Source organism: Tursiops truncatus, chromosome X, assembly GCF_011762595.2.
Source record: "Tursiops truncatus isolate mTurTru1 chromosome X, mTurTru1.mat.Y, whole genome shotgun sequence".
Lineage (NCBI taxonomy): Eukaryota > Metazoa > Chordata > Mammalia > Artiodactyla > Delphinidae > Tursiops > Tursiops truncatus.
In genome coordinates this window covers 70,840,203-70,853,718 of record NC_047055.1, presented here as the reverse complement: position 1 = coordinate 70,853,718, position 13,516 = coordinate 70,840,203, and the positions used below count along the sequence as shown (strand labels likewise).

At 40.9% G+C, this 13,516-nt stretch overlaps 1 protein-coding gene across 5 annotated transcripts in view; it reads left to right on the top strand.

Moving 5' to 3' along the window:
* The window catches only part of ARHGEF9 (Cdc42 guanine nucleotide exchange factor 9), a 204,772-nt gene extending 191,504 nt beyond the window's left edge, over positions 1 to 13,268 (top strand). For 4 of the 5 annotated variants that reach the window (XM_033849558.2, XM_073799669.1, XM_073799670.1 and 1 more), the window contains exon 10: positions 2,494 to 5,787. In XM_033849558.2, coding sequence (XP_033705449.1) covers positions 2,494 to 2,675 — 182 coding nt within the window. In that variant the 3' untranslated portion in view covers positions 2,676 to 5,787. Of the gene's footprint in view, positions 1 to 2,493; positions 5,788 to 12,472 lie in introns of those variants that run through there. The other variant, XM_073799672.1, reaches the window with a different exon arrangement.
* Positions 13,269 to 13,516: the final 248 nt, after the last annotated feature.

Sequence of the window (13,516 nt, the reverse complement as noted above, 5' to 3'; positions counted from 1 at the left end):
TTAAAAAGAATTAACAACAGTCCTTCTCAAACTAGTCAAAAACCTAAAAGGAACACTCTCAAACTCATTTTATGAAGCTAGCATTTCCCCAATACCAAAGCTGGATAAAGATATTACTAGATATCCTTGATGAATATAGATGTAAAAATTCTCAACAAAATACTAGCAAACCAAATTCAACAGCACATAAAAGGATCATGCATCATCATCAAGTGGGATTCATCTCTAGGATGCAGGCATGGTCTACATATGCAAATCAATAAATGTGACACACCACATTTATAGAATGAAAGATAAAAATCACATGATCACCTCAATAGATGCAGAAAAAGCATTTTACAAAATTCAACATCTTTCGTGATAAAAATTCTCAATAAATTGGGTATACAAAGAACATATCTCAATATAATCAATGCCTTTTATGACAAGCTCACCGCTAATAACAATACTCAGAGGTGAAAGTTTGAAAGCTTTTCCTCTAAGTTCAGGAATAAGACAAGGATTCCAAACCTCACCACTCCTATTCAGCATAGCTCTTGAAGTCCTAGCCAGAGCAGTCAGGCAATAAAAAGCAATTAAAGTCAGAAAGTGAGAAGTCAAATTGTCTCTGTTTACAGATGATATGATTTCATACATAGAAAACTCTAAAGACTATCCCAAGAAATAATAATATTAGAATAATAGAGGAATTCAGTAATGTTTCAGGATACAAAATCAGTGTACAGAAATCAGTTGTGTTTCACTAACAACAAACATCCAAAGGAGAAATTAAGGACATGATCCCCTTTGCAATAGCACAAAATAGTAAAGTACTTAGGAATAGGTTTAACCAAGAAGGTTAAAGATCTGCACATTGAAATCTAGTAGACATTTATGAAAGAAATTGAAGAAGACACAAATAAATGGAAAGATATTCCATATTCATGGATGATAAGAATTAATATTGTGAAAATGTCCTTACTATATAAAGCCATCTGTATACTTGCTGTAATCCTTATCTCAAATTCCATGGCATTTTTCATAGAAGGAGACAAAACACTCCTAAAATTCATATGGAACCACAAAAGACCCCAATTTACCAAAGCAGTTCTGTTAAAGAAGAACAAAGCTGGGGCAATCATGCATCCCAATTTCAAACTATATTACAAAGCTATAATAATCAAAAAAGTATGGTACTAGCATAAAAAACAGCATATAGATCAATGGAACAGAATCAAGAGCCCAATTATAAACCCACACTTATGGTCAACTAATATTTGTCAGGAGGCCAAGAATATTTAGTGGGGGAAAGATAGTCTCTTTTATTAATGGTATTGGGAAAATTGAATGTTTACATGCAAAGGACTGTATTGGACTCCTATATAACACCACTCACAAAAATTAACTCAAAACTGATTAAAGACTTAAGTGTAAGACCCACATCTATAAAATTCCTAGAAGAAAACAGGGTTTTCCCTGTACTCCTCAACATTGATCTTGGCAATGAGTTTTTGAATATGACACCTAAATCAAAAATGAGCAAGTGGGACTACATCAAACTAGAAAGCTTCTGCATAGCAAAAGACAATCAACAAAATGAAAAGGCTACCTATGCAATGGGAGAAACTTTTTTATAAACCATACACCCAAAAAAGACACACACACACGCACACACACACATACACACTGTGGAATACTATTCAACCATAAAAAGAAGGAAATCCTGCCATTTATGGAAATATGGATGGTCTTTAGGGAGTTATGCTGTGTGAAATGTCAGACAGAAAAATACAAATACAATATGTCATTTATATAAGCAATCTGAAAAAGGCAAAATTATAGAAACAGAAAGTAGGTTGCCAGGGGTTGGGGTTGGGGAAAGTGGGGTGATGTTGGTCAAAGGGCACAAGCTTCTAGTTATATGATGAAATAGTTTTGGAGATATAATGTACAGTATGGTTAATGTAGTTAACAATACGCTATTGTATACTTAAGGTAATTGTGTGAGGTGATGGATGTGCTAACTAACCTTATTGTGGTAATTATTTCACAATATATATGTATAATGAATTATCACATTGCATACCTTAAACTTACACAACATTGTATGTCAGTTACATCTCAATAAAGCTGGAAAACAATAACAAGAACAAAAACAAAACAACAAAATACTGGCTTTTAGAAAAGAAGTGGTTCCTTCCCACTGAAGTGTGAATGTCTTAATATGTTATATGATGGCTTAATATGATACTACTTCCAGAGTAATGGGATCAAGTCATCAAACAAAGGCAAACAGAGAAACTATAATGTTGAAATTTCAGACACTGACCAGCAGATGAGAAAGGTATTTGGGAGCAGCAGAGAGATCACCCTTGCATTCTGAATCATATGCTGTGTTCCTCAGCCTATTCTGTTCTGAATAGAGATAAGGATTAAAAGTGGGCACTAGGTGCTTTTAGAATCCCCTTACTACTTAATTTATACCATTTCCCTTTGATCTCCCGTCTACTCTAGGTGTCACCTCTGCTCGCTCAGTTCCTCCTTCCTACCCACCACCGCAGGACCCGTTAAACCAGGGCCAGTACCTGGTCCCTGATGGCATCGCTCAGTCGCAGGTCTTTGAGTTCACCGAACCCAAGCGCAGCCAGTCACCATTCTGGCAAAACTTCAGCAGGTTAACCCCCTTCAAAAAATAATACCAACAGGGAGGCAGATAATTTTAAAATAAAGTAAATAAAATTATATTTATAGATGGACCTTTTTTCGGAGAAGCACTGTTGAAATTTATATATATATATATATATATATATATATATATATATATATACACACACACACACACACATACACACACACGCATACACAGACGCACACAGGACCTTGAGTGTACACACACACACACACATACACACACACACACACACACACACACACACACACACACACACGCAGAAGGACCAAAAATGTTTTCTGTTGTTTTGGGGAAGTAAAATCTGTAGTTGGTAGGAAGAAGTACCAATGAATTCCAAACACATGATCCCTTCTTAAAATGTTTTCCATTCTTACCCTGTCCCCCTCCCCTTTACTTTCAGAAAATGACATTTCTATTTGTTCCTTTTCTTGTTGAGATAATCTTTTTGCTCTCCTGTGAGTGATTCATTGACTTGTCATTATTAACATAGATGTGTTTGTATTGTTTTTTAGTTACCTGATGATACTGATGCTGATGACTTTTGAATTTAATTTGATGTGGTGGAGTTTGGGAGTTTTGAATTTCTTTTTTTCCTTTTCCTTTTCACTGGGTAAAGGGAGGATCCCCTTCCTCCACTCCCTCAACTGATCATCTGCGAATTATTTCTGCAGCCCTGCAGTTGCCCCAAATAGCCTTTTCCCTGCATCTTCTGTCCTCAGTCATGCCAGTCTGGACATGCTCTGTTGTGCCCTGTGACATAAGTGCTCAATATTTCTATTGCTTTCACTGTGTTTTAGGTGTTGTAGAGGGATCGAAACTAAACAGAAGCAAGGGAATGTCAGAGTAATGATGCTGGAGAAGACTTCTGTTCAGGGAGCATTCTGCATTTGGGCTATTTCTTCTGCTAGCACTGGGGATTCCCATGTTGCAGCACTGCTGGGTCATGCCAGTTTTGTATCTGGGGTTTTTGGGTCAGTTTTTCTCTTCTTCATGCCACTTTGGTTATGGTGTTTCTTCTAGGCTTGTCCCTCCCCTAAACTAAAAAATCTGAACTAGAAGTAAAGAGGCTGAGACTCTGCCTCCTGGAGGAGGGATTCAACTGCCTCCAGTACCAAGCAGGTTCAGAGTAGGACTCCCCACTGCAATCGGGGACCTGGTTGTACCTGCTCCCCATTGGCAGATTGTTTAGGCAGCATTGCTGGAATCTGTGAGAGGTCAAGACAGAGCCCACCTCACCAAGATCATCAACTGTATTCAAATTATTGACCTGGACAGAATCAAAGGCTGATAGTAACCTCTTATAAGAAAGAACAAAGATGGGCATGAAAGAGACAACCTCAGCCCAAGATATGTACTTACAGTTCCTAACTTATGTGAAACTTCCCCCATTGTTAGCCGATTGCATGGATAATCTTCCATGGCTCCTTCCTTCCCCTCTTCCTGTCTTCCTTCTTTCTCCTGCTCTCCCCTGCACAGGAGGGTTGCTGGTATGGGCATAGTTAAAGCACTTCTAGCACTCAAAGACTGCCCTGTTTCCAACATTCTCCCATCCCACAACATTTGAAGTAAGCAAGCGAGGAGCCTAGGGGACTTTTCCCTGTGGAGAAAGGATCTGAGGCAGAGATGCTACCCTCAGGCTCATTTTTGGTAGGCTTTACACTTAGGAAAAACTAACTTTCCACACAAAGAGACAGACTCCCTATGAGTACTCCCTATTCCTCCTCTCCACATAGCCCCTCAGATAGATAGACCTTGAACAGCAAGGAGAATGGAGTACAAAGGAGTAAGAATGGGCCCTACTATGGAGAGCCATTCTAGTGAGGAATCTGGAGATTTTGAGTCTATCCTGGACCCTGTGGGAGAAGACTTAATCATGAAAGGACTCATGGCTGCATGGGACACAGCATAGCTGGCTTGATTGCTGCTCTTACGCCTCCTGACCCAGACCAGGCCCTGCCCAGCCTGGGAATTTTTCTTCTATGGGAATCAAATTACAAGCTGTTTAAGCTCCCATTCCACCACACCCAAATGAGACTTGAGGAGTTAGCCAAGGATAAGTGTGAGCTGGGCAGAAGGCCAGGGCTCGGGACTGGCCACAACTGCTCAGCACCTGACCCAGCTACTTAAGCCCACTTGACAAGGAGCCTGGTACCCAGTGCCTAAGCTAAAGTGGCTTCCCTGGCAAACAGAATGTCTGGCTGTGTAGGCCTCCCTTGAGTGTACATTATTTTCCTACTTTCAATTCCTTCTCACTAGGCTTGGCCTTGACTTGTTTCTCCAGGGCCTGGGGGCACACCAAGTGGGGATGCATGGACAGGTCCCTGGACCTACAACTTCTCTTGGCCAAGCTCACTCACACTCCCACTTCCTGCTCCCCTGGGGCTGTGCCCAGAGCTCCAGAATCAGGGATTATCACCTCTTTCCACCCACCTCTCATCCACCCAACCCACTGGCCTCATCAGATGCCAATAATTTATGAAAACAACAAGAAATCTGTTCACCATTGCTTGGAATATTCCCCCAGTCTATGACAGAAAAGCAGACCGGTGGCCAACAGCCCCAAGGGGAACCCCATTACCTGGGCTTAGGATCCAAGCCTATTCTGTGTTCCCATAGCGATGCTATCCACAAGAACTCTGTAAATCTCTGTTTCTGCATGGCCCAGAGATCCCCTTTCCTCAACTCAATGAGACCTGGATTTGCTCAAAAAGGCTTTGCTAATATATTCTATGGGCCCTCTTGTGGGATGGTCCTAACCCAGAAATCCACCTCCTCTTTCTCTCTCTCCCTCTTGTCCCTTCTATGTGTATATCTCTAAAGGATTTATAAGGACAGCAACAAGAGAGTTCTAACAATTCTAGTGTGAAGCCAAATAGTGATTTTTAGTGTTTTGGGGATGGGGTGGGCTGGGGTGGATGGATGGGCAACAGTGATTTTGATTACCCCTGCTGCTCTGCACTTGCCAGTTTATTATTTCATTTCTTCTATCTGACTGTTTGACCCTGTCAAACAAGTGTCAAAGTTGTGTGTTTAAAAAAAAATGTTTAACAAAAATATGATGTTGTAATGACACAAAGCCTTATGAAAATATTTATGGAGTTCAATAAAAGAAGTAAAAAGACACCTCCAGGCATAGCTCTCATGCCATTTTGTGTGTGTGTTTGTGTGTGTGTTTTACCAATTGTGAAATAAAGGGAATTTGCCTGGCAGGGACAGCTTACACCAGCCTAGTCTTGGCCTGCCAGCCCTGCTGTTCTATTGCCAGGCTTTCCATGGTCTGTCTGTGGCCTTCCATGTCTTTTCTGGAAGAGTGGGCCACAAGAATCAAGTTTGATCCTGTAACCAGGGGTGCTTCAAATGTCTTCATGGGTGGGACTATCCTTCATGTCACTTGGCTCTTTCACAAGACTTGAAGGCCCATTCCTGACCTTGCTCCTTTTCCTTGCAGCTGTAAGTCCAGCACCTGCCCTGTGTACTCTCACATGAGCTTAAAAGCTGCTTTTGGGACCTAACCAGAATCCATATCACTTAGGAATCCCCCACCTCCAGTTCTTTCCTAATGCTTCCAGTCCTGTCTCCTCAGAGGTAGACATATTCTTTATCCATCCCCCAAAGTGGATGGAGTGACCTTACTGTTTCTTTCATCATGGTGTCTCCTGCACATACATGCTCCTTGCTGCCCACAAGGCTCCCATGTGGTATCTTATGCTGCCCATTAGAGACACAATAGTTTGTATGTTCTGATACTACTTAACCTGCCTTTCTCCAGAAGAAATAAACACTGACCTTAATAAAATACTTATTCTTCACCCATCTCCCAACCCCCTTCAAATTGATCTCAGAGTTGCCTACTATCAGAGAGTTCCTGGGTGCAGCATGGGTTGAGGGGGGTTGGAAGCAAGAATATGGAATAGGTTGATACTAGCACATGAATGTATCACTCTCTATAATCTCCTTGAGAGCCCTGTATCTTAAGTTTTCTAACCTAGGCTTCCAACAGGTGACTACAGCCATAGGTCCTTTTGTCTCTAGTACCAAGAGCAAGGGGGAGGAGGCCTAAGGTCTCTGCTGTGGGCTTTGGCTTACTTCAGTGTTTCAGTCACAGAGACCACCACTCTGCTGCTTGACCCACTTAACTTTTAGACCTTTTGGGATTTCCTTATTTATGATGACCTTCTTACCCCTGGCTCCCAGAGACTTCTGTCCTGAATAGGATACGGGACTGGTGAGGTAAATCTTGCTTGCCCAGGCCTTTACCTACCAGGCCCAAGATAACAAAATGAGACCTCAGCATTCCACCAAGTCCAACCACCTGCAGGGCAACAGTTCAGCCTGACCATAGGTAGATTAGACCATCTGGGTTTGCAACACAGTTAGAGGGGGTGTTGGGAGGTAAAATTCATGTTCCCTGGAAGCACTCTATTCTGATTCCATCTCTCCCATTTCTCTCTTGAACTGTGACTTCCTTCTCCAGTAGGCCATGAGTATCACATGGACACTGTTTTCTCATATAGTTGGGGAAGAGGAAGAAAGGAATGGTACATGGCCATAGAGTGTTCCTGTGTTCTTCAGAAGCCTCTATTACTTCTGTTTAGCTCACCAGTACATCATTTAAGGCAGATTGTTTAGGCAGGTTTATGTCCATCTCCACAACAGCCATGCTGCCAACCAGCTGAATTAGATTCAACTTGCATATCCTGAATATGTAATCTGGGCCAGGTACACAAGAAATACCAAGATGACTAAAATAAAATATCTACAGTCACTCAGAATTTAGTGAGAACATATAAGCATGGACCATAACAAGGATGGATGTGGGCCTGGAAGCACTCAAAAAATGGAGTGGTTAATTGTGATTGAGGAAGATCTTTGCAATCAGGATAAGTTTAGTTGTGCTGCAGTAACAGATTTTTCCCCAAATCTTAATGGCTTTAACATACAAGAACTTATTTCTTGCTCATACAAATCCTGCTGTGAGTCCAGGTGACTCTCTGGGGCAGCTATCACCTATGTGATAGTACACAATCTGGGCTGCTTCTGCCTTACTACAACTCCATCTCAAGACATATTTCCATAATCATCACAGCTGGAAAGAGAGCCCTAGATTGTTTCTCACTTACAGGTAAATTCTCTAGCCAGAACTGATCACATGGCTTCATCCAACTTCAAGGGAACAGAAAACTAAAAGTCCTATGAACTCAGAAGGGCAGGAGAACTAGATATGGATGAACATTAGAAATCTCTACCAAAGAAGGAAATGTTTGAACTAAGTCTCAGAAGACAGGGAAATTTCTACCATGTTAACGTTTGAGCAACTGTGAAGTTAAGGGAAACAGTTCACACAAGACAACCCTCCCTTCTGACACCAACTGAAAGTCCAGGAGTCCCAAATAACACCCTTAGCTTCGATAATCCACCAGAAAGGCTCACAGAGCAGAGTATAAGAAAGTACCAAACAGGGAGCTTCAGTTTTCCTATCCCTGTGGAGTCAGGACAATGTTACTTTTCAGCATAAATATGTGACAATATTCATGGAGTATTGCCAACCAGGAAAGCACACCCAAGCTTCTAAAGATTTTGTTGGGGCTCCATCACTGCCCCTCTGGCTGATCCCCATCTCCAGTCTTCTCAGAAGATGAGCTGATACCAGGTAACTCAGAGCCCCCACCCTAAATCACATTGTTGATGTGGCCCAAAACCCCATCCTAAATAACATTGTTAGACTATTAGTTGACCCAAGGCCCCCAGGCAAACAAAAATACTCCTATCAGACATGACATTTCAAGGGCTAAGAGATTACTTCCCAGAAGCTGAGGGCAAAGGTCAGACCTGTCTTTGGGCTAGGATAAAGTTTTTACTACACACATGTGGAAAAGGCACGGGGCAGGGACTGGGAAGAGGAATCGAGGGTATGCCAAAGTGGAGGGAATAGCACAACTAAAATCCTGGTAGATAAGGTCAGAGTCTCTGTATATGACTTTGTATTCATTTGTTTATTTTTTAATTTATTTATTTATTTTGCGGTACGTGGGCCTCTCACGGTTGTGGCCTCTCCCGTTGCGGAGCACAGGCTCCGGACGAGCAGGCTCAGCCGCCATGGCTCACGGGCCCAGCCGCTCCGCGGCATGTGGGATCTTCCCGGACCAGGGCACGAACCCATGTCCCCTGCATCGGCAGGCGGACTCTCAACCACTGCGCCACCAGGGAAGCCCCATTTGTTTATTAATCCAACAAATATTTACTTGCATGCTTGAGGTGAACAAATTAGATAGTATTCCTATCTGCATGGTGCTTATGGAGTGGTAAATCATAAGTACAAATTCCTTTGTAAGTGTGTATTCCTGGGGAGAGAGATGGGAACTTCCAAGCTCTGGTAGCAAACCAACCACAAGTATAGCTTCAACGAGACACCTCCTAGCTGTCCAGCTTCCTGGTCACCAGATTCCATACCCTCTGTCTCCTGTTCAGCCTTAGCTAAGGCAGTCCACATTTATTTCCAGCCCCATACCTATAGGTATATGTACTGTCCCCATTTCATAGGTTAAACAACATGATCAACTGAAAATCCTTTTTATTATTAATAAATACTAGCTAGCACTTATGGAGCACTTGCTAATATGCTAAGCTTTGTGATAGGCTCTCACCATAATCCTAAGGGGTAGGTATAAATATTTTCCCTATTTTACTGATCAGGGTCACAGCACATGAGCTGGGCTTAAAACTCAGACTTGCCCCACTTGAGGTTCTTACAACACCGTGTCATCCATTACTGCAGCAACATGGCAATAGACCAAACACTCAAGAACTGTTGAATATATATGAGAACTGAGGATAATATTGATAAGGATGCAAGCTAACATGTTGTAGCAGATGCTGTTGCTGTTCCATCTATCTCCCTTACCATTTCCTTACACACCAACCTAACTTTCAATATCCAGAACCTGTGTCTTTGTTGGAAGGCGTCCCTCAGGCTGATAGAACCCACTTTGTCCAGAATATAGCAGGCCAGAAGTACCTGGGAACTGGGAATAGCCCTTAACCAATGACTGATGGGGGAAGGGTATAAATGTCCTGGTTCCCTTGCTCCTCAGGGATGATAATTGAAAATTTTATTTGACACTTTTCCCCAGAGTTTCCCCAGGGATTAAGCTTCAGTTGCCCACTGTAGCAGCTGGTTTAATAACACACCCCATATTTCCTGCTTTCACCTCCCTGCATCACTTCCCTAATCCCCTTGTATCAGGGGATATGCTTCTTGGGGAGATTCAGCTAATACACATGAATTAGTGCTCACTGTGTATCATGTGAAGTGCTACCATTCTCACTGAAGCATTGGTGATTTTATGATTTCAGAATTGTGTCTGGCTGTATAAAACAGGAACCCTCAAAACATCCCCTTCTTGGATCAGACTCAATAAGAGGCAAATATCTAGGGGAAAAAAGAAATAGTGGCATTTCAGGCAGGACTTGAGAGAGTGACATAGCACCAGGAAGTTTTTCTTGGTACCCCAGAAATCCCATTAGGGAAATGGTGGTTTTGGAAGAGCAATGCAGTAAAATTATTTTCAAATTGCAGGTCAAGAAATCAGTTTAGTTGAACATGACCAGCATTTTAAAAAATGAAATAATAGAATGAAATGGAATAGAATAGAATAGAATAGAATAGAATAGAATAGAAAATAGAATAGAATATTGTAGATAGAAAATGTATGTAGTGTTTTGAATTTGAAAGGTATGTATACTGGGATGCAATATTAAAGGTATTAAATATTAAAGGTAGCTTGTCAATATTAAAGGTAGGTTGTCACAAAGAATGTTCCAGAAACACTGGTATGGAGCCAGACTGCCTGCGTTCAAATCATAGCTCTACTGTTAATTGGCTGTGTGACCTTGGGTAGTTACTTAACTACTCCATGCCTTAGTTTCCCTATCTGTAAAATAGGGATTCTAATAGTACTTATATATTACTGAAAATTGTTGATTACCTTTCTAGTATCCATTTATCCTTTCTTACTTGCAACTCAAACCCCAATTTTGAGGCAACAATGTGCTCAGTTAAATATTTTTCCAGCCTCTCCTGCAGCAAAAGGTAACCATGTGACCAACACCTAACTAAGGAAATGTTAGCGAAAGTCTGCTGATAGGGGGCTGGTTTCTGATAAATCTTTTGTCTCCTGATAAAGGGATGAAATACAGCTGGCACCAACACCTCTTTTCTTTTCCCTATTTTGAATGCAGATGTGATACCTTGAGATAGGGTGGCCATCTGTGACCATGAAGTAACAAGCATGAGGCTAAAGATCTATACATACTAAGGATGGTAGCAAAAAAAGATAAGAGACTGGGTCCCTGATGACATTAGTAAATTACAGAAATATTCAGCAACCACCTACCTCTGGATTATTATGTGAAGAAAAGAAACGCCCATTGAATTAGATTACAGTTAGATAAGTTTGATTTCACTTGAGGCCAAAAGCATGTCTGTTGCTCATAGGAATTTGTTATGATGATAAAATAAGTTAATACATGTAAAGCAACTACAACAGTAGTAGCTCAGTAAAATGAAGGCTGTTATTATTATTATTATTATTACACTAAATCACTGTGAGGTTCAGAGAAGGGAAAGAGTGAAGGAGGTTTTCCAGGATCATAGTTTCCTCTTCTCTAAACTGAAGGAGAGGGGTGACTCAAATTCTGCTAAATCCCTGTCCAGCTCCCTTTTCCCTGAAAGGAGAGGCAGAATGGTCTAGAGGAATCTTGAAAGTTTCACTCTGTTCTTTCTGGGTTCAGCATGTCCTCTGTGCTCACTGAGACCAGAAGCCCAACATAGCTGAGACAGGGAGCCTTTCTGGCCTCTTCTGCTGTCCTCAGTTCTGAGGACTAAAAGGAGCCCAACACAGCAAGTACTCACCTGAATTTTATACCTGCCCAGAGAGAGATTGAGGTCATTCCGTTTACCTGGTAGGGTGTACTTGTCTATAAAATGGAAACCTCTCATTGTTTTATAGGTAACCAGACACTCCCCTTCTCCCAGAGGAAACCCCTAATAGAAAGAGCTCATTCTTGTAACCCTTAGAAGTTCCTTCTTCATCTTGCTTGCTCCTATCCCTTCCCCTACCCACATACGTAGAGACACAGGTCCAGAAACCCTGTATCATAGCAATATTTAAAAACCTGGGATAAGTCAGTTCTTCTCTCACTCCAGACCTGGGTACTCCATCTGGGACAGGGTACATGGTCAGAGTAAAGGACACAAGATCATCCATGAGGAATACAGAAGAAAATATTAAAACTTCTCTATTATTTAAAAAATCAGAAGGAACTTAATCTGTCCCAATAATTAAAATGGACTGTCAGTAGCACATGCTTATAATAAATACACCTATATTGGGAAATTGTGCTCAGAAATGTTTTACTGATGGGGTACAGGATCAAAAAAGTTTGGAAATGCTTGTCCATATTTCATTAATATTTACTGAGCACTTACCATATACACAAGCCCTATTCTAAGTGCATTACATGTATTAAATCAATTTAATCCTCACAGTAGCCCTATAAGAAAAATACCATTATTTAACTATTTTGCATATGAGGTAACTGAGGCACATATTGGTTAAGTAAATTGTCCAAAGTCATACAAGTAGTGAGTGACAGAGTTTGGACTCAAGCCCAAGCCATCTGGCTGTAGGGTTTGCACTTTTAACCACTTGGTTAAACTAAAAAGATTAGTCAGTGAAAGCCAAATTCCAAACCTCTGCTATAAAACAAATATGCTAATCTGAAATCATCATTTTTTTTCAGAGCAAGAATTTTTATTTCTGTCTGGCCATGTCCTCCTCCAAAAACTCTGGAGCCAAACTGCCTGAGTTCGAATCCCAGCTCCATCATCCACTTCCTAGCTGTGGGATCATAAACAGATGGCATCCCCTCTCTGAGCCTCATTTTCCTCACCTGTCATATGGGAATAAGAGTAGTTAGTAATTACTTTGCACAAGTGTTATAAGGAGTAAATCAGTTTACAGCTAACATGGAAAATACCACAATGCCTAAGACATAGTAAACACTCAAATTGTTAAAAGTGGGGCCTTACAGTTTCTCAAAAAGTTTGACATGCAGTTACCATATCAACATCAATTCCATTCCTAGCGATATACCCAAAAGAAATGAAAACTTGTCTACACAAAACCTTGTACATAAATGTTCATAGAAGCTTTATTCATAATTGCCAAAGGTGGAAATAACCAAATGTCCATCAAGTGATGGATAGATAAAATGTGTTATATCTCTATAACAGAATATTATTCAACCATAAAAAGAAATGAAATACTGATATGATACTGATACTACAATGGATGAAACATTATGCTATGTGAAAGAAGCCAAACTCAAAAGGCTTTTTTATGGTTCCATTTATATGAAATATCAAAAATAAGCAAATCCATAGAGACAGAAAGTGAATTACTGGTTGCCAAGGGCTGGGAAGTAGACGGGAGTGACTGCTAATGGATTTCCTTTGGGGTAATAAAAATTATCTAAAATTGATTGTGTTAGTGATTACATAATTCTGTGAATATACTAAAAGCACTGAATTGTATACTTTTTAAAGTTTGAAATTTATGTTATGTGAATTATATCACAATAAAGCTGTTACAGATAAAAAGAAGGTGGCCTTAATGCAACACTTTCCTCCTCCTATGCTATTGAAGAATTCCACAACACAGCTCTCCAAATTTGCCTCAAGGAGAAACCCTTGTTCCACTGCCCCCAACCCCATGCCTATATGAAAGAATTTTCTCAAATAAATGACAGTGACCTTCCTCTTTCCTCTGCCTGGCCTCCAGCCTT